General features: G+C 45.3%; 1 protein-coding gene across 1 annotated transcript in view; it reads left to right on the forward strand.

Moving 5' to 3' along the window:
- Window positions 1-25,983, forward strand: part of IA-2 (tyrosine phosphatase IA-2) — a 419,415-nt gene that overhangs the window by 358,059 nt on the left and 35,373 nt on the right. Inside the window, exons 16-18 of the mRNA XM_084592103.1 lie at window positions 12,295-12,349; window positions 17,891-18,038; window positions 24,052-24,125. Of these exons, the coding sequence (XP_084448229.1) occupies window positions 12,295-12,349; window positions 17,891-18,038; window positions 24,052-24,125 (277 nt within the window). The remainder of the gene's footprint in view (window positions 1-12,294; window positions 12,350-17,890; window positions 18,039-24,051; window positions 24,126-25,983) is intronic.

Below are 25,983 nucleotides of genomic sequence, written 5' to 3' on the forward strand. Positions count from 1 at the left end.
TGTGGTTCCCTCGATTTAAAGCCCGTCCGCGGCTTGTTGAAAGAAACGGTGCCTTAAGGTTCCTTCACGGGTAGCTGTTTATTTTCTTCTTTTCTTCGAGGCGCAACCATGATTGCAGGAAATGTGCTATTGTGTATATCTTTTCGGTTTATTCGCTGTCCTACACTCCTTGTTACGGTTAAAGGAGCCCGCACTTTCAGTAGACAACATATGCTTTCGGAAACAGGAAATTGCAATACTGTCAATCTTTCATTTCATTTGCATGACAAAGCACGCAAATAGTGAGGCGAAATATCAACAAACCTTTTGGCGGATGCGCCAGTAATGTACACACAGAAGTATTCTTTTGGTATAGTACCCTACCTCCTGGAAGGCAGCTATGGGAACGATGGGCCGCTCCTCCCCGCGTTATTTTTGCCTCTGCACTGTGAAAATGTGCTTGTGCAATGACGGTCATGGTGATCATTGTTACTGCCAAATCATTAGACGCCCGTTAGAAACTGCTATAAAATATGGCGGTTGACGTTACCCCTTTTAGTGTACAAAGCAGAAGATAAAGCTACCAAAACAAGCGACGGTGCACATCCTCCTGCCTCATTCCTTTTCTATCTTTTTTTTTTTTTTTTTTTTTGGGGGGGGGGGGGGGGGGGGGTTTGGAAATGACAGGAAAGATACAAGAACCTTTTTCTTGTACTTTATTTTCGTTTTTCCCGGGTATACAGTGTGATAACAAGGGAGAGGGGGGAGGATGAGGAGAAGGCATGTAGTTAGCCATCGCAAATGCTTCATTTAGCCAGCTTGACTGCCCAAAAGTTGCTCAACTTTCACGCCCGCTCTCATAACTATCGCTCTCTTGCAAATTGTCTTTTTTTTTTCTTAATAAGATGCGTTGACTCGAACTCGCACGCATCAGCTTTTCCGCTTGGTATAACGAACCGGGCATTTCAACACTATAGAACATAGCTCCGCATATTCTAGCCCCTTTATTTCATTTAATGTTGCTTACCCGCTCTTGAGCCCTCTTGCATAAAATATCACAAAATGTGGCGTTGAGTTTGGTTCGTCATTCAATACTGGCTAAATTTTCAAAGGTTCCTTACCTCACTGAGGATGCCTTAAGACAGGGGTCGCCTTCCTTCTGTCAAACTGCGTTTCATGAAGTCCACCTTGGGAGTCCTTTAACGCGATCAGCCGATATCAGAATCAGCCTTCTATAAAACCACTACATTCAAGTTACCCCTATAGGCCACACAGGTGGTACATTCACACGGCTTGGTTAAAGCGGGCTTTATATGTGGGTTAGTAGCCTACACTATCGCGTCATATACTCAAAGGCGGCGCTTAAATGCTCCCCATAATTTTTTTCTCTAGGTAGCGTTGTGCCTGGCACAATGCTACCTCCCTGCTTCTTTACCTCGCTCCTTGACCAGAACGCATGCTTCACTGCGCAACATATTTTTCGCTTGCGCAGTAGGGACGCTTCCGACGTCTGGGCCGATGACGAGGATGTGCCTGACTGGGCGGAACGAACATCGTCCGCTGCCCCTTCAATGAGAATTGCACGTTGCCAGACCAACAATGATTATCCGCCAAGCAAACTTCAGCATTAAAATAGCGCAAAGCGAGCGCGCACAGCACAGTACTTAAATAAACACAAAATTATAAATGTGTAATTGTATTTTGCAATTTAAGCAGTTAAATTAGGTATATAAGGCGCAAATTATCGACACAAGACACATGCAAGAGGTTCGATCTGGTCGCCTTGTTACCCATTGGGCTGTTAAAGACGGTTCGAGAATTAGATGGCTCCCTTCATCGCTTCCTCAAGTTGAGGAAGCATGAAGGGCTCCTCATGTAAGTTAACGAAAGCGTACAAGCCAAGGATAGTTCCGAAATCATTTTAACTAAGCTTTCTTATTTTGCAGGATTACACTCGCAATTGCATCACTTTGTTTAATACGTTTATTTCACAGTCGCACCAGTTTCCATCGCAATGTGTAATCACATGCTTATCAATTATATCGATGCGCATCCGATGACATGCAAAAATGAAATGTATTGTACTCATTCATTCCAGGGCTTGCTGTAAATGTAAAATTTGGCTCATAGCGGAGGGCCTCAAAACCTCATGGAGACATTTCTTAAGCCTACAGAAAAGCCGGTCGTCGGTGATAGCAAGTAATAAGCGCACAGTTAGTATCAACAGATGAGTCGACCACTCGCCTAATTATATTTATTTTGCGTTTTAACTTAGGCCGCTGTGATGCCATATCGAGGCCCATGCAGTCCACTATACTGCGCGGCCGTGGTGTTATTGATATTTCAAACAAAAGCAGCTAACCTGTAGAGTTCTTGGCTGCCAAGCAGGCGTGTCTCGGAGCACACCACCAGTGTGCATCGAATCGCTGTCTAAACCAGTAAAGCAACTGAGAATCGCCTTTAAACTTATTTACCGAAGAGCGAACTAGGCCAGCTATAACGGAACTTTGGGGCTGTCAAAATATCAGGAAAGAAGGTGAGCGAAAACATCGCAGCAAAGACACCAATCAAACAATGTGTCACCAGTGACCCGCGTTTCCTTTCTCCCTCTTTTTTTATTCCTCTTCTTCCGTATCTCAAAGTTTCGTCCGACCTTATGCAAACGTTTTATATGCGCGTTTTTGAAAACCAATTCGCGAATTTTACTAGTGTTCTCCTTTTTTTTTTTCATCTAGATAACATTATTTCCGGTTTCTCCGAGCACTGCTTTCTATCGAATCGATGCTGTCCGTTATTCTATCGGCTCGCCTCTGTCGCCTCCGGTGGGAGCCCGCGACAACTCGCCGTGTTGAAGAAAAAGCATCGGCCAAACAGTTCTAAAGTCTGTCCGTGCGCCTGTGCAGGCACCACAGGGAAGAAAGAGACACGAACGAAAACCGGAAGGAAAGAGGGAGAGGAGATGAGGAGGGGAAACAGCGCGATTTTGGAATCCCCCTGTGGCTTGTCTTACGTGTAATGGCTGGCGACCGGGCGACGGGATTTTGGGCGGTTGCGCGAGGCCATACCGCCTGCGGCCGTTGTGTGGCTTTCAAACGCTCCATCTTTTTCACTTCGTTCTATTCGATGATCTGCTGCGTTTTCGCCTTCTACCGTTGTACCAACAGTGGCGGATGAGAATAAATCCGTTTTATTTGTGCGTCGTCACCATGCGAATTTTTATTGCCTCCAACGATTTCCTTTTGAAGCCGTCTCAAGCTCCGAAGTTATTCCCCTGTTATCTTTCTTTCTTACACTTCTACGACGGGCTTGTTCCGAGCACGTTAGGGGAGGGGAGCCTGTCAATTCCAGCCGACCCCGATACAGTAAACGTCAGTTGCTGTTCCTGTTTTCTTTTTTTGTCTTCACACGTGGTGTTTTTCTTACTCTTTTCATCGTAATTTCGCTTTTCGTTTCTTTTTGTGCACCAGTTCCTCTCTCCACGAAGACTCTGCGCCCGTTTCTCCGCTCTTATAGCAGTAACGACTTTAAAGATATGTATTTGCGGAAATATGCGTGCCAGGAGACACTCGTAAAAACCCTAAGGTTAAGAAATTGATTGAAATGATGAAAGTGTGCCATATTTCATTTTTGTTTCTGCTCTGTATGGCTCTCACCTTCCTGTTCCTATTATTCTTTATTCCCTCAGACTGCTTTAGTTATTGGCCACGTCTTTTCTTTTTTCTTTTCTTTCTTTGTCTCTTTCATCTGCGAATACTTTTGCATAGAAGGGGACGGGCTAGTTTACCCGTGACTTGCTTCGTTCTCAGATTTGATTGCAGCACTAATAACGAATTCACGTGAATTAAGAAAGTAGAGAATGGTAACTTATCATCACCAAGCCGTGAAGTTCCGACAAAAAAGGTCCGGTGCTGTGGAAACGTGCGCTTACTCAAAAAAAACATTGTCTTGCATGTCTCTACCAGACACTGCGGCCCATTTTGCGGTGTTTTTCTTTCCTTTAAGCGCAATCAAGGTTACAAGGAAACACATTACGAGAATCCGTCATAGCGTTCTATTGTTAAGCTATTTTGTGTTGTTGCGGATGCGACGATATATGTCGCCCTTTTCGTTCAGGAGCACTTCTTTACTTACGGATGCTTTCCTCTTTCTACGTCTCATTAGTTTCCACTCTGTATAATGTCTTAATGAATAATCCAAAATTTAAAAAAATACGGTTTTTACTGAATATTGCGTAATAGCGTTTATATCAGCTTTTTCAACGGTACACAATGTACTGCAATTATACCCAAGAGCACGTAGGGGAAAGCCATATACTACTTTTTTTTAACTCCATGCTACCTGCATGATTTCGTGGATATGCTTAAACGCACTTAATCCCGAGTCGTTCGAAAAAATAAATCACGCCATCGTTCATTAAATGTTCATGTGGGAAACCTGTGCAGCCTTTAAAAGTCTACGTGATCCCTCATTGACCGTCCAAATCAGTTTTTATACGGAAAGCGTTGAGCCAAGCAGCCAAACGGGTCGAATAGGGACCGTGTCAAGATAGGGTTTCAGACCAAAGTTGTAAGACAAATGATGCCACGAAGGCAGCAAAGGAGAGTTCTTGGAATGGCGCGAAGCTGAAATAAATGAAAGTAGAAAAGGGTTGATCGGGAACAAAACTAGGGGAAATTGCTACGCTTCTATATATAAAAAATAGGGAATGCAACGAAGTCAAAGTTACGGAGAGGGATGATAAGAGACAGTGTAGGGAGCTTAACGCAGGGAAAGAATCAGCGGAAAGAAATAAAGCGAGTATACGCGGCGGTAAGCTTGTCGAGTGCGCGACGGCAATTCCGGGATAATGGCCTGCTTAGGAGCGAACACCAGGGAACCACCCCCTCGAAGCTCCCTGACCCCCACTCTCTTTCTTCTTGTTCGGTTCGCTTGCCTAGACGCGGCTGCACAGTTCGCGCAAAGGCCATTTAGAGTGTGCCCTCGTTTGTGGGCCTCACATTTGCCGCGCTCATATGCGCCAGCGTTGCACGCAAACGGTTGGAAAGATTTTTTATTCATCTTTATTTTCATCAACCTTCAATCTCGGCTCGCCATCTATTTTTGCCCAAAATTTTCAATCGTTGGCAACCTTAGAAAGAACGGTGTCCCAAATCCGGACACCAACACTGTCCATGTCACTCAGGTACCTTGCCGCTTTACGATTACAATATTTGCTTCAGGATTCCGTAGATTTGAAATCGCCGATTTCTTCAAATATGTTTCTGGTAATAACGGTTTGCAAATGGCTAGCGCTACCACGCTGTGCTAGCCTGCGGTAATATAGAAACAAGCAATGGGTTTTAACCATACTCACAGTAAGCGTTGATTTTTCAAAGCATGTTGCGCATAATAACCGCTGACATGTGCAACATACTTTGAGAAACTAAATTCTGATATTATAACGCTGGCTGCAGCTTCCATTTCAATCATACAAAATTCTGAGGTTCGCCTTTCAACCGCTAACTATATCATATACCTCAGCTGAAGCAAATTGCGCGAGGTTTTAGCGAACAGGTGCTAGTGTATCCTTGAGCAAATTTACACCGCTAGTATATTTCCGACTAAACTTGGAACCGGAGAAAATGAAAACGTAAATATACACCGGCGAAACTCTGCATTTGTTTGGCTCAGAAATGCATCGCAAGCCATTGCTCACGTCCAAACATTCCGCTCCTTCCAACCTGTGGCAATATAAACCATGAGCCTGAATAATAACGTACTTGTGTCTATTTGGTCTTAGGGCCAAATTTTAGAATACTGCTTACTTCATTGAGCATGTCATAAGTGCGGCTTAGATCGATGTTTAAATACACTTTACTAAGGAGCGCTCAGCGAGTCTTTCGTAGGAGCGTTTTTTTGTTTGAGGTAGGTGCAGTGTTACCATCATATTTGTTTTTACCTCGTCCCTTGACCTGCAGGCTTTCTTCATTTCAAAAAGACCCTCTGCAGAAGTGCAGTAGGGCGTCTCCTCTGTCTGAGGCGACGCCAAGTTCACGGTGATATAGCGGGTGCGGTGAACGTTGGCTGCCACCCCTGCAAAGCCGATCGCACTGTAAACAATTACACTTTGCAGGACTAAAAATATTTTAAGGCCAAGTCATCCACAGCATTGACGTCGTACGTGTAAAATTCAAAGGGGGCGCACTTAAGAGCAACCTGCGGAGCAAGTCCAAAAGAGCAAGTGCGTGAACTTGGTTTTTTTTTCTAAGTTAAAGCAATACATTATGATATTAAGCCTAAATTCTTGACACTAAATTGCCCCTCATTGCTCTTAGCGCCTCCTTAACACCAAGGAACGATTAAGGTCGGCTATACAATTGGCTGGCTCCCTTCAACGCTTCCTTGAATCTAAAAAGCTTAGCTCTTTCTCGTGTAAGGTAAGCAAACCGCTTAAGCTATGGAACGTTGTAAAATTTGGCCCTTACCCCCTGCACGACTGTGTTTGCGACACGCTGCGTGGTTAAGCGCATGTCTACAGTTTTCGGGCCTATACAGAACCTCAGAATAACGAGGTTATATGGAGCAAAAGTACTCATCTTTAACGCTCGGCTTATTACACAAGGAATGTCCTGCACGGGGGAGTGAAAGGGAAGTGCCGCAGGAGCAGCTGCTGTGAAGAAATGCTAGTAAAAGGAGCGACGTCACTCTCTATTATACGCTGTCTCGTGGCCCACATACGAGATACAGGCATACCGAAACAAGGCAGACTTGTGAAGGAAGCCCGACAGAAGGAAGAAGTCGGAAGAGGGGAGTAAACATCAAAGCGCGCAAGACATATCGAGGAGTGCAACTTTGAGCGAGTAAAACTATCTGGTCTCGGCATTCCGTCTACGGCACGGACCGATAGATTAAAGGAAGACGAAGAGAGAGAGAGAGAGAGGGTAAGGGTGGATAACCATCAGCGCTAAGTGTTTTTTCTGTGTTTTTACCCTATGTTACATCGCTTTAATCTCTCGCTACAAGTTTCTTTTCTTCTCTCTTTCCTGTCTCCTTGTCAAAATAAAGGCGTCGTGTATCGCGGCATTTTTCGGAAATGTGCCATCTGGTTTCAACGCAACATGTTTAAGCTTTCAAAAGTGCGCAGTAAGCAGCGTTTCTGATTGACCATGTCTTGAATTCGAGGGGATGAGCGAGAGTTGCGGCTTCGAGGATGTCTGCTCCTTCGCCGCACTATCGGATCATTTTCTCCTAACGAGGCAGACGGGAGCGATCTGACTAATTTACCAGTGGCAGTCGCACGAGCGTGTGCAATCTGCAGTTAAACACGGGCAACAGTAGGTGTCATGAAGGCAGCAAGCTAAGAAACAGCTTCTCCTTGCTTTATTCCTTTACACTTCGGGACAAGATTTGCCTAATAGCGAAGATTTGGAAGAGCCGTTTCTTTATTTCTTTCCGCTGTTCGGTTGTGTACTGAGTCAATCAAATACTAGTTCTAATATGAGACATCACTGAAGCCGCTCAAACCTGACCAGCAAATATGGCAAGGATTGACTTTCTAACATCTAAAAAGAATAAAGCGTCGACGACCAGTGCAAATGGAGCAAAAAAGGAACAAGCCAAGAAAACTATACTAGCGAGCTGTTCTTTCACTTCCAAACCCAGTTAATAACTTCGGAATACGTAGATAAAAATGATAGAACGCTTGCGGAATACGGGCACATCCGCGATTCACAATGAAACAATAACAGAGAAAGAATCGCTCGCCCAGAGCGATTCCGAACGCCCCTGACATCTGGAGTGCCATTCGGCGGCCGGCATTTCAGGATACAGCGTTTCGCCGTGCCGTTGTTGTACTCCCTCAGCTCCAGGAGCAGCCATGTACCTCTCTCTTTCTCTCTTGCTCCTTCCTTTCGCTTCTCGGAGTTCAGGGGCAGCGCGTGTGACGAGGCCGCTATATATTGACGCCAAGGAGCAATGCGCGCCGGCCACGATTTTTCGCCGGTTACATGGTTTTACGGCAGTTGTTAATACCCCTGGGATAACCATTTCCCGACGACGTGGGGTGTTTGCGCGCAGGACGAAATGCGTATCGCCTCCATTCCCTATCACTTTCTATCTTTCTACCTCTCCTCCTCTAGCTTGTTGCACCGTCCCTGGCGCGAGAAACCGATGTACGCGCTGGGGGGAAGACGTGTTATATGGGCTTTCTTTATTGCCGCTGCGGCAGCGTCTGCTCCGACGTGGCCGGCGCTTCTTCCAATATCGCGAGGCCGAAAAAAAAAAATGCGAGCACAGAACCAGAAGCTTCATTTTGTACAGCGCTAGCATTGCGAACAGGCTGGCTTGTTTCGTCTATTTCGGTGCTCGTTTCTGCACGCCTGTTTCGTTTCAACACCAGCCATACAGTTCGTTCTTTACCCTCGGTGTTCTGGCCGAGCCGGCCCGGATACTGGGCAGTCCTCCGAATTTTCGAGCCGCTTCCAGTCCCGCGCCTGATGTTAGGGTGTGTAGCCAGACAAACAGGAGACAGAGAAAGTAAGCTTCTAAGCTGCGAACTTTGTTCAGCCGCATTGTTCTTCCGAAGATCCGGTGGTGTTCAGGGCGGCGTATACGTTGCTTCGAACGGCATCCACGCCTCCATGTTTTTAAATGTGTCGTGTACGTGTCCCGGTATCAATAACTACGTTCACCACAAACATAGGCTTGTCCCTGAATTTACTGATTTGTCAAGAAACATTCCTTAGCGCTGTTGCATTGTTTTTATTTTTTTCCAAGCTGCCGTGTATTTCTTATTTTGTTTTTAGCCTGCTCGCGGAGTTCTTTCATAATTTCCTACGTTGACGTGTGCGTGCACGTTTTACCGGGTGCGATTTTTTTTTTTTTTATCCCGCTAACCCTCTTAAGGAGACGTGGTGCGTATTGCTGCTTGAGCCATTAATACCAGCCTTGATGCCATGTGCAATGCCTCCTACCCATTTCTTGTTCCCCCTTTCAGACAGTCCTTCGCCTTCGTTCTCTGCGTGGAAAGCATCCGAAATTCTCGTTTCTTTAGCCTTCCTACTCGTCGTTTTTATTGTTTTGTTCCTATGCACCTCTCCCACCTTGTTATTTATTTCTCTTTCTTTTGCACCGTCCAGCGCGTCCAGTTTGATGTTGTTATTCTTCCTGAACAATTTTTACAGTCGTATCTGTACCATCTGCGCAAGTCTAGCTTCAGGCATTTCAATATTCGACAGGTTTGCATAGCGTAGCTATTTATTTCTTGGTGTGTATGTAAGCATGCACACTCAACAAGTGCTGAGCACAGCCTCCGAGGCATCGCGAAAGCTCCGAAAACGTGCGAGGCATAACATTATGCCGCGTGAACCTCTCTAGCATAACACATGTGCGCTATCGGAGCTTTACACGTAGGAAACTTTTTTTTTTTTTTTGCTCTATTTAGTTTGGTCACTTTCTTTCACTCAGACTTGCCACCTGTGCTTTGGGCGCCTGTTAACATGACGCGCATGCAGGCGGAGTCGTTCGCGTTTCAGACAAATTCTTTCGCTTCTCTGCCTGAAAACGGTCAGCCACCCGTGACCAAGCAGCACAGCCGGAAAACTCCTCGCATTGGCAGCACGAAGCATTGGCCCAATATTGGTATTGTGTTGGCAATGGCCGGCTCAACGCAGGATCAATGCATTGGCAACACGATGTTTGTGCCACCGTATCTAAGCTGTGGGTTTTCGTTGTTCTTAGACCAACTAGACAAAATAACATTCTTGCAGTCGCCGGTGGTGGCAGTTCTGTGGACCGACATTGTAGGTAATGATGATTACAGAGCATGCTATCACCCCTTGTCATTAGTCTGCCATCAGTGCGACTGAGCATGCAGAGAAGTAAGTGCGCGAAAAGCTTTTAAAAGAAATCTAATAGTAGCACTCAGCCTTGGAGAATCGGCGGCAGTGATCTACTTTATATCCTCACTTCTCGTCGAGTTTATTTAAATTCCTTACAACGTATAAACTGTAAAATTTTACCATATGGTTTTTTTCTCTTCATATCAATCTGTTTCAGAGTAAAAATTAATAATTTTGATCAACGAGCCATTCGGATATGTGTTAATCGCAGCGCATTACGATATCAAGGCTCATGCAAAGATTAAGAGCTTGTGTTTCTTTTAATTTGCCGATATTTGCATATTTAACCAGATAAGCACGACATAAGCATCACATCAGCACAGTTCTGGTTGTACTGAGAGTGGACACCTTCGCAGTTTGTTTCCAGCTTTTTTGTTTGTTTGTTTTTTTTAATTTTCTTTGTTCATTCAACGCCGGCAGGTTATATTTCCAGGTCTGGAGCGCATGTACCGTCGGGAGCAACAGTGGTATACAACACTCAGCCAGTGGCAGAGCTAGGGAAAACTGCATTGCGACTTCATCTAGCAACAGCATTTTAGGATCGAGGCAAACATGGCGGTACCCCATTTCATCCACATGCATTTGTCACTGTCACTGTCCCTATCAGTGTCACTACATGGGATTTCCTTACCGTTTTTTCGAGCTCTGTCACCGACTGAGTGTTTTATACCACTTTTTCCCACGGTGGTACATGCGCTCCAGACCTGGAAATATAGCCTGCCGGCGTTGAATGGATGAAGAAAATGAAAATAAACTGGAAACAAACTACGAAGGTGTCCACTCTCAGTACAACCAGAACTGTGCTATGCAGAACTGTACATGTTAACTCCCCCTCCCCGATATTTAATGCTTGCTCTGATGAGCAATGAATAGGCGGAGGAGAAACTTTTACTGCGGTTATCTCTTTCTTCCCGAGTGGAGCCCTCTGTCCAGGGCTCCATGTGCCCTCGTTATCCTGTAGGCCTGCTAGAGCAGCTGTCGCGTATCTTGCGAGTTGTTGCGGGTGAGCGCGGTCTCAGGAACAGGCGAGACAGGCACATTCAAGTGAGACGACGCGAAGATATCTTGGCGATTGCCTGGCGTTGTCTTTCTTTTTACCCGCACTTCTCATACAGCGTTCAGAATTCTTGAGCTTTACGTTTGCAAAATTTTGCAAACACATGGTCTAGATGTAACTGTGCGCTAGCCATTCCTCTTGCAACAAAGCGTAAAGCACACTCATCGATAAACCGCAAAAGCAAGAAAGATGCAGTGCCACCAGCGCAGGATCTTCCTTTTTTTCTGCTAATCTTTTGTCTCTGAGCGCACGCAGTTTGCTGCCGAAGGGCATCTGTATCGCGCCTTGGCAGTCAGCCCAAATCAATTTCATTCATTCATTCATTCATTCATTCATTCATTCATTCATTCATTCATTCATTCATTCATTCATTCATTCATTCATTCATTGCACCCGCCACAGTGGCCCAGTGCTTAAGGCGGACGACTACTGGTTCCAAGGACTTACCATGGAAGCGAAACACAAGGCGTTCATGTACTTGCGGTATAAGTGCAAATCAAAGAATCATTAATGGTCTAAATTTCCGGAGCCCTCCACTGCAGTGTCTTTCACACCAAGAGTGGCTTTAGCACGATAAAACCTAAGACCATTCATTCATTCATTCATTCATTCATTCATTCATTCATTCATTCATTCATTTTTTATGAGATGATGCCTGCATAGATGTAAAGGCTGCAGTCGCAATAACTGCTGTCACTAGAGTTTTCATCGCAGTGAAAAAAAAATAATAAAGTGCAACAATGGAAGGCTCAAAGCGGACAGCCAAGACAAACCTGCAGTCAGCCGAACCATATTTCTCTTGCTGCGGCCTACCTTCGGTACGGCCCGCAGAGCCCAAAAATGGGCTCGTTGAGGACCTGTAATCGCCTTCCCGACGCCCTCCGTGTTCGGTCATTCTCAGTTTGAGAGACTTGAAGGACTGAGCTTTGACGTGTGTAGCCCGACACTCTCTCTCTCTAGCACTTTTCGAGGAGCGGGCGTAGCAGCGGCGGAGGAGCCCTTAATTTTATAATCGCCAGGCGGCACTCACGAACATGTTGCTCCTGATTCAATTAGAGAAGGCGGGGGACAGAAAAGACAAATATAACGCAGTCTTCGTGTACGTTCAAAGGGAGCCGAAACTTCTGAATGATGCGTGACCGCTGGCCTGTCGCTAGTTAATGACTTCAACGGGAGCAGTTCAGGTTACCTTTGAAAGGGCGTCTTTTTTTCCAATGTCCTTTTCCTCGAGCACGGGTCATTATCTCTTGCACTAAATTTTCGGCTGTCCGCGCTGTTATAATTAAAGTTTTATCTTCGTTTGAAGGAGTAAATTTCTCTCCTGGCTATATTTATTTACTTCTTTACACTCGTTTAGAAGGGCTCTTTTCACCCTTGCAGGAGCGAGGAACCGGTGACGTCTAACCTGGACATTTCGACTGGACACATGATCTTGGTAAGCGGGAACCGTGTTCATTCTTTCTTCTTCTGGCTGCGTAAATACTTGTTTGTCTTCTAACCTTGTTAAGCAACATTCGCAGATAACGAAGAAGAGTTGGCTTCATTTTTGTCTTGTGTTTTCATGCGGTTTTTTAGAGAACGAAATTGTTATCTGTTGCTTGCTTGAAGCCCAGCACGCATGCGCTCTTGTTTCTTTGTATAGGGTTCTAGCGGTAAATACCGAATTCAAAACCTGAACACAAATTTAACGAGCAAAGTATGATTAAATCGAAATTATTCCAATTAGTAAAGTACTGTTGGCAGCATTCATCTCTTTTTATGTAGCGCTAGAAGTTCGTAATGGTAGATTGGTGCAGTTAGACATGTGTGCTGGTTATGACTGAGTTTAGATACGACTGTTTATGACTGCTTCTAGATAGATTGGAAAAAACTGAAGTGTTTTTTATCTCAGCTTGTTGCGCCACTTGATTTGTAGAGAGTGAACTTTATTGCTGGTGGACACTGAAGCATCGCCGCATTTATTTCACCTGACAACTGTAATGTCTTCATAGATGCTGTGGCTGAATTTATTATTTTTTTTTTTCGCAGCTCTTACTTTCCACCAACATTTAGCGCCAACTGGTTGCCATTCATGTTAAGCGCTTCTCAGGTATTACTCAAGCAGCAAGGAGGCCTCAAACAAGAGCGAGATTAAAAGTGAAATGTCTTTCCGGGAACTAAAATGTACTCGAATAACAGACAAGCACTGTGGTTTGTCGATGCTTTTACGTTGTGATGGCCTGATAAAGCTACATTGGTCGCTGCAGCACCCTGCTACCAAGAAGCGGGAGCTAGAAACAGTACCTTGTTAGGCCGGTCGGCTCACCTTGCCAGACTGTTTCCTTCTAGCAAGAAGAAATGCGAAGAGAAGGCGTTCGTCTCAGGCAAAACAAATGTTAGAGAGCTGTCACTGCAGTTGAAAAAAATTCTGAAAAAATATATACCACGTGACTCGGTCAGAGCTTCAAAGGAAAAAAATAATTAATAGCCTGGAACCCGAGTTCTGGAGACTTGTACCAGTGCGCAGGCTTTTTAGAACAAACTGGCGCTTTCGAGGGAGGTCCCAGAGGCCATTCGAGACAACACCACAAACGAATGTCCGAAAAATGACAGCGTGTGAAGCGCAGAGATAAAAGAACCAAGCGCCAACACAACACCACCTCCAGTTCTCTTCCTCACGAACTGTCGGAATTGTGCGAGCTCCACCACTACACCCCCTCCCTCCTTTCTCTCCCCTGTCCATTTTCCCGGAGTCTCTGCCCAGCAACGGGCTGCTAGCCTAGCATCGAGACGGCTGTCCTACCACCTCCGAGAACACGGTGTAGGTGGGAATAAGATGAAACCCAGAATGAAAACACTACGACAGACTACTAAAACAACAGCAGTAGCAGCAGAAAGGCGAGGAAACGAAGCCGCCCAGTACAGTTTTCTGGCTGGCGCTGCTGGTGCGGCGACGAGGACGACGACGTCGACGCACTGTCGTTTCCAGGCCCGTCTACGTGAAACAAATGGAATGGAGACGCTTCGCCGGGGGGTTGGGGAGCGACAGGAGACCCGTTCGCTTGTAATTCACCGGGCGGACGACGCGCGCGCCCGCGTCCGGTCCCACGGTTTCCCAACACGCTGCTCGCGGGGACGCAGCAACGCCGCGCGGATTTGGCCCCGGCTAGCGCGCGCTGTTGTCCCTCAGGGCCGCTGTCTCGTTGCTGCTCTACCCCGCCAGCCAACGCCGCGAGGAGACTACAGAAAAGAAGAAGAAGCGGTCACGAATGGCCGCTCGCCTTTTTCGACGGCGCGGAGAGCTGCGCACTCTGTCACACTTTTTGTCTTTGTGTGTATGAGGTGCTTGTTTTGTTTCGTTTTCCCTCTCAGTACGAGCACAGGCACGGGAAGGAATGGTCGCAATGCGGAAGACAAAGTCGCCGCCCTCGTCTTGCCCTCTTTACAGAGGTTGAGAATGCGTGCTGATAGAACTCTGGTTTCTACAGTGGAAGAGTCTCAGCGCACGCTTCGCGTCACGAGTTTGAGTTACGAGGAGAGTCTAATTATATTCGACTAGAGATTTTTCAGCGTCGGTACTGGGATTTGTGACTCCTTAACGCTCCTGACTCGATCGTGACCCTTTCATGCTGCTTCGCGTTAAAAAGTTCCTCTCTAATGCCTCGGCGCATGAGGGTATCGCAAATTAATAAATTTATAAATAAATAAATGAATAAATAAACCCCCGCCTCGAGCACGCGCTAGCTCACTTGTTTTCTCATTCATGTCGCTTGATTTCTTCCTCCGCAGACTTGGTTTACTCGTCTATGTCTCTTCTGATTCTCTGGAAAATAAAAAAAAATAAAAACTGACAGATGCTGCATGTAGGAAGCGAGCAATACACAGCTTCGATCAAATGTTCCCAGGCAGCGTACTCGTCATGGTGGGCCACATAGTACCACACGTGTGTCGCTGGTGAAACTTCGGAACAGCGGATCTCAAATCAATGTTCGCAATGTTCACAAAAATATCGTAGGTGTCCGCAGTTCACCGTCGGTTTGCATTCTGCGATATTTGTTTAATATTTGCATACCAGACCGTTGTGCCGTTCCGCTGCAGGAAATTTGTCTCCGCGGTCCCAAGAAAGAAGAGGCCAAAATCGCAAATAGAAGCTAAGGGAAACTTTTTTCACTGCCATCATAAAGCGAATTGTGATCGGAAGTTTGAACCATTTAATTACCCTCATAGATACCACAGTGATACAACCCAAATTTTCATCCCTGAACTCAGGGACCCAATCACATTATCTTGCTCATGAGGGACCCTTCTCGCGCAACATATAGTGCAAAACCACTCCGAAGCGTCGGACGGCTGACGTCGTAAGTGCTTCTCTTCTTTAGTAAGGTAAAGTTTCAAAAGTGCCCAAGGTGTCTTGCTTCTTGGCTCTACATTGAACCCTGCTTCCCGAGGACATAAAAAAAAAAAAAACTTTATATTTCAATAGGTGTGAAACCAGTATTGCATAAAGAAGAAAGGGACACCCTCGATAGCTGTTGCGAGGACAACCACGTGCGAATGCAGCTAGGCAAAATGTTACGATGCGGTTGTACGCCATTTACCACCCCAGTGTTTGCCAACCTACTCAAAAACAGCATCCATGCCCCTATGTGGCAGGGTCACCCCAGCATGTGTCTACAGGAAAGAATGATTTCTTATGCCTGCTTTGGTGGTTGAACATCCAGAAAACATTTTCGTATCATCCCAGAAGGGGCGAGGAGGCGAGCCGTTTGGCTTGATTAATTTCAATTACAATCAGTTTATTACACCGCGCACTTACCTTTACAGTGACAGCTGTCAAAGATCCGTTCCGTGGTTTTTACGTCGCAGTAGTAGCAGTAATGATTCCAGTAGTCATAGTAGTGGTAGAAGTAGTCAACTGTAAGAATTAATTTGTCGCAACCGTTAAGTTGTTTCCAGGGGCACGAAAGATGAGGAAAATTACGCGCAACGAGGAGTTTATAGTGAGGGCTGAGTAATGAGTAGCTGCATGGTGACCGTCAGAGGAAATACCCGGCGGATGGTTATGTATACCGATGAAAAAGATTGTTACAAACGCGAAGAAGTGGGAAAACAAAAAGTAGTAACGTCAGGAATAACACCCGTGCAAGGGACGGAAAAGTGCGGGGTATTGTGGAGAGGAGGGAGAGTATTGGAAGAGCGGATGAATGCGGGACGCTCCATCTGCGATGGCTGTTGCCGAACGCGCCGTCCCATGAAAGGCCAGAGAGACCCAGCGGCGATAGAGCCGTAAAGCCGTATAGCATTGTTTGAAGAACAATATGTCATCATCATTATCCTCATCATCATAGTCTCCACCTTGCCACTGCAACGCAACGTCCTCTCACACATCTTCAATTAAACCGGTTTTCTATCAGCTGCAGTCGTCCAATCCCCAGAAATTTTCTTATGTCATCCGCCTACCTAATTTTCTGCCACCGCCCTTTGCAACGCCTTCCTTCTCCTGGAGTCCACTCTGTCACCTTTGCGACTGTCGATCATCTTGTCATCGCATTACTTGATCTCCCCATGCCCGTTTCTTACACGAGTGTGCATAGAGTACTGAAACGAGAGCCTTATATGTAGGCTTGTTACTTTCAAATTATTTACTTCAGTATATCATTAATTAAAAACATCTTAACTTCTAGCTCTGAATCTCAAATTACTAGTTGCAACCTTACTCTAATTTTTTCTGCTTGTACTTTTTATGAGCTGGTTCCTTTGCATTCGAAATCGAAAGCAGCTTGTCAAATTGGAAACAAGTTGCTGAGTGCGATCGCGCAAATTTGATGAGTCACGTCAACCTTATTTGTAAGTTCGCTGCTTTTCACTTGATTGCAAGAGATGTCATAGTGACAAAATCTCGAAGGGCGCATAAAAGCGCGGACGACCGCAAGAAATTATTTTCACGTATAAATATTGTCCCATGGCTTTGTTTCCTTTTTTTTTTTTCGCTTTTTCGAATAAAGAGGCCTAGAAAATGTGCAAGAAAAAATTGTTATTCCGGCACTCGTCTCCGCAACGCAAAAGTATTTAGCTGGTTTAGCAACACAAGACGAAGTACAAGAAACAATAAAAAAAAAAAGGTCGAGACAAAGCCAAACCACGCCCCGCCACGCCCACGTCTCTTAGGTTCACCCATGTAGAGGGAGCACCCAGGTTGCCCAGTTTACGTCAAAGTAATGTAGCCTTGATTAGTTGCGAACGGTTGCAAAGGGCTGTTTCAAGGGTCGTTCCCCAAAATATCCGGTGTCGACGTTCTCGTCTTTGTGATCGGAAACGTCACAGCTATGCCAATGGCAGGTGGTAGCTGGCAGCTGGCATAGCCTGGCGCTATTTTGTCGGCGGGTTATGTGACGTCACGGGATGGCTTGACATGGCACTACATGGGTAGTGTCTGCAACGTACGCCACTAAGGTGCACTCGCACGGCTTGGTTAAGCAGGGCTTTATATACATGCCTGCTGCTATTTCACATAAGGTTGCAGCTGACGACGGCATGTTTAATTAGAGTTTGTGCAAGATAACACAGGCAAAAATTAAGGAATCACTGATGAAGCGAGAATCACAGTTTTTGAACGTAAACGCCGTATCCGCAGGTGTAGCCGCACATTAGTGTTATTGCACTGTCTTTTTATACACTAAAAGACGGACTTAAGTGTCCCTAGAATTTTTGCAATTATCTGTAAGTTACGGGTTCCAGGGATAGCGTTTGTATTTCGCTCGAATGCTCACAGAGATCACTTCCACATATTTGTGGCTTTAGGACACCGCCAAAAATGTCTCTTCAGACTGCCTGTAGTACACTTTGCAAAGCTTTTTCCAACGTATGTAAAACGAAAGAAATAACACAGTTCAGCGTGAACACCAAACGCCATTTGCAAAGCGCAGCAACAACCATAGGGATCTCGCATTGAATACTAGTCACTGACGTTATCGTTTGTGGTCCGCTATTTTCGCAGACGTACATGGAGGACCACCTAAAGTGCAAGGACCGCTTGGACCGCGAGTGGGAGGCGCTGTGCGCCTACGAGGCTGACCCGTGCTCCACGGCAGTCGCCTCGCTACCCGCCAACATGAAGAAGAATCGCTATCCGGACGTCCTCACCTGTGAGTAATGTCGAGAACCTATGTGTCTCAGAACAGCTTGTTGAATTAGTTTGAGCACACTGCACAAAAGGAAACTACCGCATGAAATAAAAAACACGCATTTGTTTGTTGTTTTTTTCATGGTGATATTTTTGCGCGATGCTTTTCGAAACCATTTATTTGCAACGAATATCAAAATCGACAAGGAAGCAAGGTATAGCATAGGTCCTTAATTTTTTCTACGTAAGACTTCATTTGCACAAACTGTGGTGGTATGCGGCACAGACCTTTACTCCGTGGTTCTTTCTTATGATCAGGCTTACTTGGGGGACAACAGAACTGGTTAACAACTGCCATCGCAACCTTCGAAGCAATCCAACTCGCTTTGGTTCTTTGAGCATTCTGCAGCGTTAGGTGTGCGTCAAAGGGGTAGGCACTGGTGAGAGGAGTATGAAGTGCAATTAAGTCCTTCTTTCGAACCAAGGTCAGTTTATTTCGGCGTCGAACCTAAAGCGTATGTTCCGGAGCGTAAACTGCTTAGGTACAAATAAAGAAAGAGAGGAAATCTAATGGTAGTACTAATGACGTGTTTGTTTGATTGATTGATTGATTGATTGATTGATTGATTGATTGGTTGATTGATTGATTGATTGATTGATTGATTGATTGATTGATTGATTGATTGATTGATTGATTGATTGATTGATTGATTGATTGATTGATTGATTGATTGATCTATTAAAATTGTCAGGGTAGTTTTCTCGGTATACGAACCCCTGCTATATTGCCTCGGCTAGTGGGAAAAACATGACAAGCTTTTATGAGATGTTCTCCGGTACGGTGCGGTTGCAGCCTCTTCCATGATACCGGAAGCCATGTACAACTTTTAATTTTTGAGTTAACTTTGTCTTTCTCTTTTCCTTCAGTGCTGTGCGCGTGCGTTTACGCCGAGCCATTCACGCTATTTAACAAATGAAGTTCGCCATTCGTGTTGATAGAAAGCTATCCAGGCATTCTCACGCATGGTGTCGAGGCTAACGGTGCTGCTTTACTAACGGTGCTCTTGCCCATGTGCCCGGGGGTACGCGGTGGAGTGTCACTCAGGAATAATTCAATTCCGTTCATAATTATGCAAAGCCATTTGCAATTACCGGGCCGAAGGGGCGAGGCTGTCGTACTTTTTGGTGCCTGCATTTTCTGAGCGACTGCGACCACGAAGGCACAAAGGACAAAATTGGATTTGCTAAAAGGATGTTAGCTGGTTTGCGGGATTGGAATCAGGACTCTTGAGGCCCATAGGACTAAGTTCAGATTTTGGACCAATTGTCACGTTACTTAAGCACATTAAAAGACTTATCAATACTAGTTAAGAAAATAGTTATGGTTGAACTAGGCTAATCATGTGAATAGTATGGCTAATGCTGTAGATAAAGTTCAGCCTAACGTTTCATCCATTCTTTTTTTTCATCCATAAGCAAATTGTTTAAAGGTGCCATCCATCATTGATCTTCTTAATTTTTTTTCTGAAGGGGGGAGGAGGGGGGGGGGGGGGTGGACTTGCTATTTTTTTATTTTTCACAATCACCTGCGTAAACGTAGTACGTTTTGGAACGCAACGTACATCAAATGATGATGTTCCATACAACGCAATACAAAACAAACAAATTGCGAAAATCGAAAGGCAAGTGTGTTTACAAACCATGAGTAAGACAACACTTTTTCCTTTTATACTACTGTGGTCATTTTTGTAGCAGTGACGCCGAAAGCACTGCTTTACCTTAGTTCCCCTCTGATGTTTAAATACAGAATAACGGCCTGGGGGGCGAGTTGGTGCATGATGGAATTGAACGGCGGCGCAACACGGAAACGGACACAGACAAGAAGGGGACACCACATGCGCACACTACCAACTATTTATTCAACGGAAAGGTGGCATATTTATACGTCCATCTCAAGCATCACACTCATCACCACAGTCCGCTCCAAACCCAACACGTGAACGCCGAGCAGCACCAACAGGAAATCAGACAAGATATTTCTAACCTCAGTAGATAAACTATCAAAAACGGGGGAAAAAAAAAAAACTTTTTTTTCCTTTTTTTCCCCCTTCCTTTTTTTTAAAAAACGGAAGGCAGGCCATATCTCATAGCAAATGCAGTGTGGACCGAAAACAGCAGAGTAAGACATGAGAAGCGACCAGCCCGAACCCTAGCAAATAAAAAAATATATAAAACGATAAAACAATCGTAGCAAAAGCAGAGTCAAAACAGTTAAGCAAAAGCAGTCAGAACCCTAGGCCAACAACAAAAGACGATCGTAGCAAAAGCAGAGCCAAAACAAATGAAGCAAAAGCAGTAAAAAAAAAAACAGTAACAACAACAACAACAGTAAACAACAACAAAAGACGATCATAGCAAAGGCTGAGTCAAACAAAGGAAGCAAAATCAGTCAAAAACCTAAACCAACACCAACACTTGTAGCTCAAGGAGAGTCAAAGAAATGAAGCAAAAGCAGTCAAACACAATCGTATACCAAAGGCATAGTCAAAAAAGGGGGAGCAAAAACAGTCAGGAACCTAAAAGCAACTGAAAACGATCGTAGCAAAAGCAGAGTCAAAACAAAAGAAACAACAGCGGTCAAGCCTAAAACAACAGCAACAAAAAGCACTGGTAGCAAATGCAGAATCAAACGGGCGACGAAATTAACAACCCGCCTAACTAAACATCACAAGGCCGTTAAAAATTCCGGGCTTAAAGTCGCACAGTGCATACCGTCACAAAAAATTATCAAGGAATGAAACTTCATTTCTACGGAGGGATACAGACGAGTCGCTAACACAAATGCTACCCTTCTTTTTGATCATGAAGGCTTCAAGAATTTCCCGTGCCACCTGATCGCGACTCCTGCCCAGAATCCTTATACCGTTAAGCATTGGCTCGCAGTTGCAATCTTTGCAATGGGTAGACAAATTTAACCCGCCTCCGTTTTCTAACGATTCCTCATGCTCCCGTGCTCTGTCGTTAATACAGCGACCCGTCTGGCCTATATAGACCCCTCCACACGTCAGTGGGATTTCGTAGACCACTCCGACGGCACAGGAACAGTAATGCTTGCCGTGCCTCTTTTCGCACAGGGGTTTCTTCTTCTGCCCGATTTTCGAGCACAATCCGCTCAGCTTTTTGGGCGCGGAGAAAACGACAGGTACGTCGTTCCGGCCGGCGACTTTCTTCAAGTTATGTGCCACTCGGTGAATATAGGGAACCACTTGTGGTCGCCTTCATCCCGGCTTAGCATGGGATTTCTTCTTCTTCCCTTTAATTTTTTGTAGGAGGGTCTCCGCTACGCTGCAAACAACAGAACACGGGAAACCAGCCATTCGAAGTCTTTCGATCTGATTGTTGAAACTAGCCTAGGCCATGTGAGCACAAGACTTAAGTAATGCCGACTCTAGGCAAAGCGAAGCGATCGCCCTTTTTACAGTCTTAGAGTGTGCTGATTCGTACGGAAGCAGTTCCTTTTTGGCACGGGGGGAATACATCCAACACACCCGCCCTTCAAGAACTTTGACATTGATATCTAAAAATTGCAAGCTGTCCTTAACTGGTAGTTCATGAGTAAATGCCAGCCCTTTTCCTTGTTGTCTGAAAACAGATAAGATACCTTCCACTTTGCTAGGGAGCGTCAATGCAGTGTTAGTTCTTTTAAGAATTACCAGGTAGTCATCAACGTATCTCAAAATTCGCAGGACTAGGTCATTGTCAAGGGAAGAAGCTAAAGCACGGTCAATAGATGTTAAAAATTATTTTGCACAGGGCAGGGGCAACACAGGAACCTATGCAAATGCCTTTTTTCTGCAAGTACATTTCTGTGTCAAAAGAAACAAACGTAGACCTGAGGTAAAATTCAAGGAGTGATAAAAAATTGTCCACACTTAGTCCAGCTGAGTTTTGAAATGTTATAACGCCATTAGATTCAATACACTCCCGCACGGATTTGAAAAGGTCGCTATGTGGAACTGAATAGAATAAATCTCCGACGTCTACAGAAAATAAGTATCCAATGGAAGACTGGTCTTTTAAAAAAGCTGTTACGTCTGCTGAATTCCTGGTGGCAAAGGAATACAGCTTCGTGTCTTTACATCAACAAAAGTCAAAAGTGGCTCGAGCGATTCACAGGCTTTTTCCCCGTATCTTCGCATGAACAGGCTACCTGTTGCTCTGTTCAGTCACAAAATATAGTTACTTAAAAAATAACCGGAGACACGGCGGTCTCTCGTACCATAGAATGTTACGGAAGTGAACGGCACTAGCCAGAAGTCGCACACCGCCGACGCAGATAGGAAGACGGATAAAATGAGCCGCACACACGCCAGGCGCATGAGCTGCCCTCTGCCGCAATGGCGTGCAGCTCGGCGGACGGTAAAGCATCGCCCGCAAGAAGGCTTGAAGCTGGAGGCCCACCATCGCAGAAGGGACTTACCATTTCGATCATAGTCGTCCAAAGAAGCTTTCCGCAAAAGAAGCTTTTTTTTATATTGCATAAAAAGCAGAACAAGGAGGGAGAGGGTAGAGAAGGAAGGGCTCTTGCTCACTTGGATCCTCAGGTGAATTCCAGCCTCTTCCCGTACGTCTAGCATTTTCTCCGGCTCGGGCCGAAACGGAAGTGGCTGGAAGGAAGAGAAATACAATTTGGTACCACGCACCAGCACGGCATTCGTGATTGGCTGCAGCCTCCGTCTCGCTGCACCGAAGCGCGCACGCGCATCCCCAGGCGGGGCACATACGTGCTGGCTCTCGAGCAGAGTCGGCCCTGTGTAGCGGCGAGCCTCTTCGCTGCGTCAGGGCGACGGCGTTCGGGCGTCCGCGGGCGGCATGGAGAGACGGAGATGGGGCGCCGGGAAGGGGACGGGATTAGACGTCGTTACGCGCGGCTTTGTCCCCGACTCTGCGTCCGGGGCAACGGCGGGACCGGGCGACGGGTCATCGCGATCGATTCTTTCGTAGTACCGCTCTGGGGACCCGTCCCGGCTGCCTTTACTCCGGTATCCGAGTGCTTTCTCTCTGCGTTCATCCTGCACTTATCCGTGGCTTTTATTTCATTTTACTCTACACCCTGCCCGTCTTCTTATACTTGTTCGCCCGACAGCTTTGCTGCAACAGAACCGACCAAGGAGCAGACGCACACACTCCGAGTTCAGAAAAGAGAACCAGAGAGGAGTTTGGCACGTGTAAAAGACAGTTTCAGCTTCTCGATTTCAACCATTCTTTTTGCATGTGTATTTGAAATCTTGGAAACGAAATCTGGGCAAGGAAAAAGAAGCGCCCGTGTTAAGTGCGCCTCCAGGTTGTGCTAAGAATTTCTGTAGCTCGACTCCGCCTCACTACGGCGGCGATGACGAGAAATATTCGACCCTCGGATTCTTTTTTTTTTCTTTAATTTTGTTTTCTTTTTGTTCCGGGTCTTTATTTTGTTCGTCTTCTGCTGTTTGTTTCTCATTTTCATACTGGAGGTACTTGAGCCTGCCGCCATCACTACGCGTCTGGTGATCTCGTCTTCGAGAGCAGATCAAATTGCGCAGTTTGTCTTCTGCAAATCTACTGTTTCCGCTAACGCAGAAGATTTATTGCTTCTTGAATAAATATTAATGCTCTGTGTGTTGTCTTTATAAGTACCGCGAATATATTATCTGCTAAAATGAACTGCCTAAGAAATAACTGGGACGAACCATTTTGTTCTTCATCAATGTAAAAGCTTCTCAGAAGTTTTTGTTCCAACTGGCGTATGTGAAGTGCTCCATGGCCTGTGCATAAGGAGAGGCTGGGCTGTGTCTCTGCGATAATGTTTCGCATTCCTTCGAAAACATAAAGCACGTACCGCTATCGCCAGCGCACAGAATCGAATTGTTTTTGAACCAATACGGCAGTAGTACTACACCAAAGCAGCGCTTCTTGCCATGGTCTGCCGGCGCAGAATTTAAGGTCTTATTTTTGAAAGCCCTCTTTTCCTCCCCCTTTTTCCTCCTGCCTCTTTCAAGACGACCACTCCCGGGTGATCCTGAACGATGTGTCCAACGCAAATGGCTCCGATTACATCAACGCAAGCACAATCGTAAGTAGTTCAAACAATAACAGAACAGCGCATATTACGGACTAGATTAAGCAAGAGGCGAGATTGTGTAAATGAACTGATGATGTTATATTAATCTAGACAGGTCAACCTTGTTTCATATGTGTGCATAATATTCTTTTTTTTTTTATTTCCCCTAAGATTTCTTAGATCTTGCTTCCTGTTGGCTTCTTTCAGCTGTGTCCTAAAAAGTCCCTCCTTTTTTCCTACATTTGTCAGATCGTATATTGCTAATGGATCATGTTTCGACGAAATTTGTCGAGGGCTATAGTCAATGATATGCTGAAAATGGGCACCACGAAAGTACGAAGGGCCACTTCGTACTTTCCCGGTTTTCAAAATCGAAACTTCGAAATATGATGGTCTAGGCATGTGTATTGTCACCGGAGAAGGGGAAAGGGGGGGGGGGGGGGGGGGTTGCTGCGTTTAATTTTTTTATCCAATGTGGTCGCACCTCAATGCATCTGCTTCAAGTGGAGAATATAACTGTGCGCAGAGTCGCTAAGTAATGGGTAGCAACGCTTAGCTCTAATGAAGGAACTACTACCGCAATTAAACATGTGCTGAGGCTTGCGGAACGCTGTGTATCTTTGGTGGGTGCGAATTCGAGTAAGCTACACAGATTATTCGCAGAAAAATAATGAGCCGCTCGTATTTAATCATTTAGTCGATAGTCTGAGTTTGGTTTGAAGAATTATTTCTAAGGCGCTGTCAGCAACGACACCCATTATATTTCTTCTATGCAAGGTCAAGGAAGTAATAATTACGCATTGGCATCCACCCAGGCGCAGCCATACGGCTACAAAGGAAAGCTATACAGCTTTCTCAGAAACTTTGTAGTTAGAGAAAAATTCGTCCTGGTCCGGGGATCAAACATGGGATCGCCGCCTTTCCGAGGCAGTCGCTCTACCAACTGAGCTAACCAGGATGGTTACCAGATCAGATGGTAGGGCGAGAGCGAATTGATCTATAACTCGAAGAGGGAAAGATGTTGATCGATTATTTAGGGAAATCCCCCAACGTGGAGTAGATATGTAATAAGGGAGTAATTACGCATCCAGGCGCCCCTAGCGAAAAAATTGTATGAGTCACAATACCCTTACGCTGATTTCTCATACTAAACTCGTACTAAACTCATACAAATCTCATACAATCTCATATATTTCTCATAAGATGAATGACATTTGTATGAGATTATACGAGATTTATAGGATTTTAATATGAGTTTAGTATGAGAAATTTGTATCAGGTTATTGTGACTCAAGGTTTTTTCACTAGGGGCAGCCACATGGCTACAAAGGAAAGCTACACAGCTTTCTCAGAAACTTCGTAGTTAAAGAAAAAAAGCTTCCTTTTGTAGCCGGATGGCTGCGCCTTGGTGGATGCCAATGAGTGATTACTCCCTTATTACAAATCTACTCCACCTTGGGAGATTCCCCTAAATATTCGGTCAAGGAAGTATGTGGCATCGTCAATAAAAGAGTAAGATTGTTCGAAAATTTCGAATATCGATGGTGCACATGATTCATTCGTACGGCGGCTTTAATACCTATCATAAACTCACTCCGAGACTGGGAGGAGTGCAAAGGCTCGACAAGTTCAGCAAGCCTTACTTTGATGCCATGTCTAATATGTAGATACTACTCGGCTCATGTTCGCAGATGTACCTCTAAATTTTCTCTTTCGTTATCAATGTTAAAGTGTAGTTGATCTCTACATATAACATGGCGGTAAAATAGTTGCCTTAGGAAGCGCTTCATTGTTGGCTTGAGTGCTCAATTGCATTCACGCTACGTGGCAATATGATGAAATCGTGTTGCAACCGCTAGCAAAGATTAAT

This window comes from Amblyomma maculatum, chromosome 2 (genome assembly GCF_055883805.1).
Source record: "Amblyomma maculatum isolate TAMU_Amacu chromosome 2, ASM5588380v1, whole genome shotgun sequence".
Taxonomy (NCBI): Eukaryota; Metazoa; Arthropoda; class Arachnida; order Ixodida; family Ixodidae; genus Amblyomma; species Amblyomma maculatum.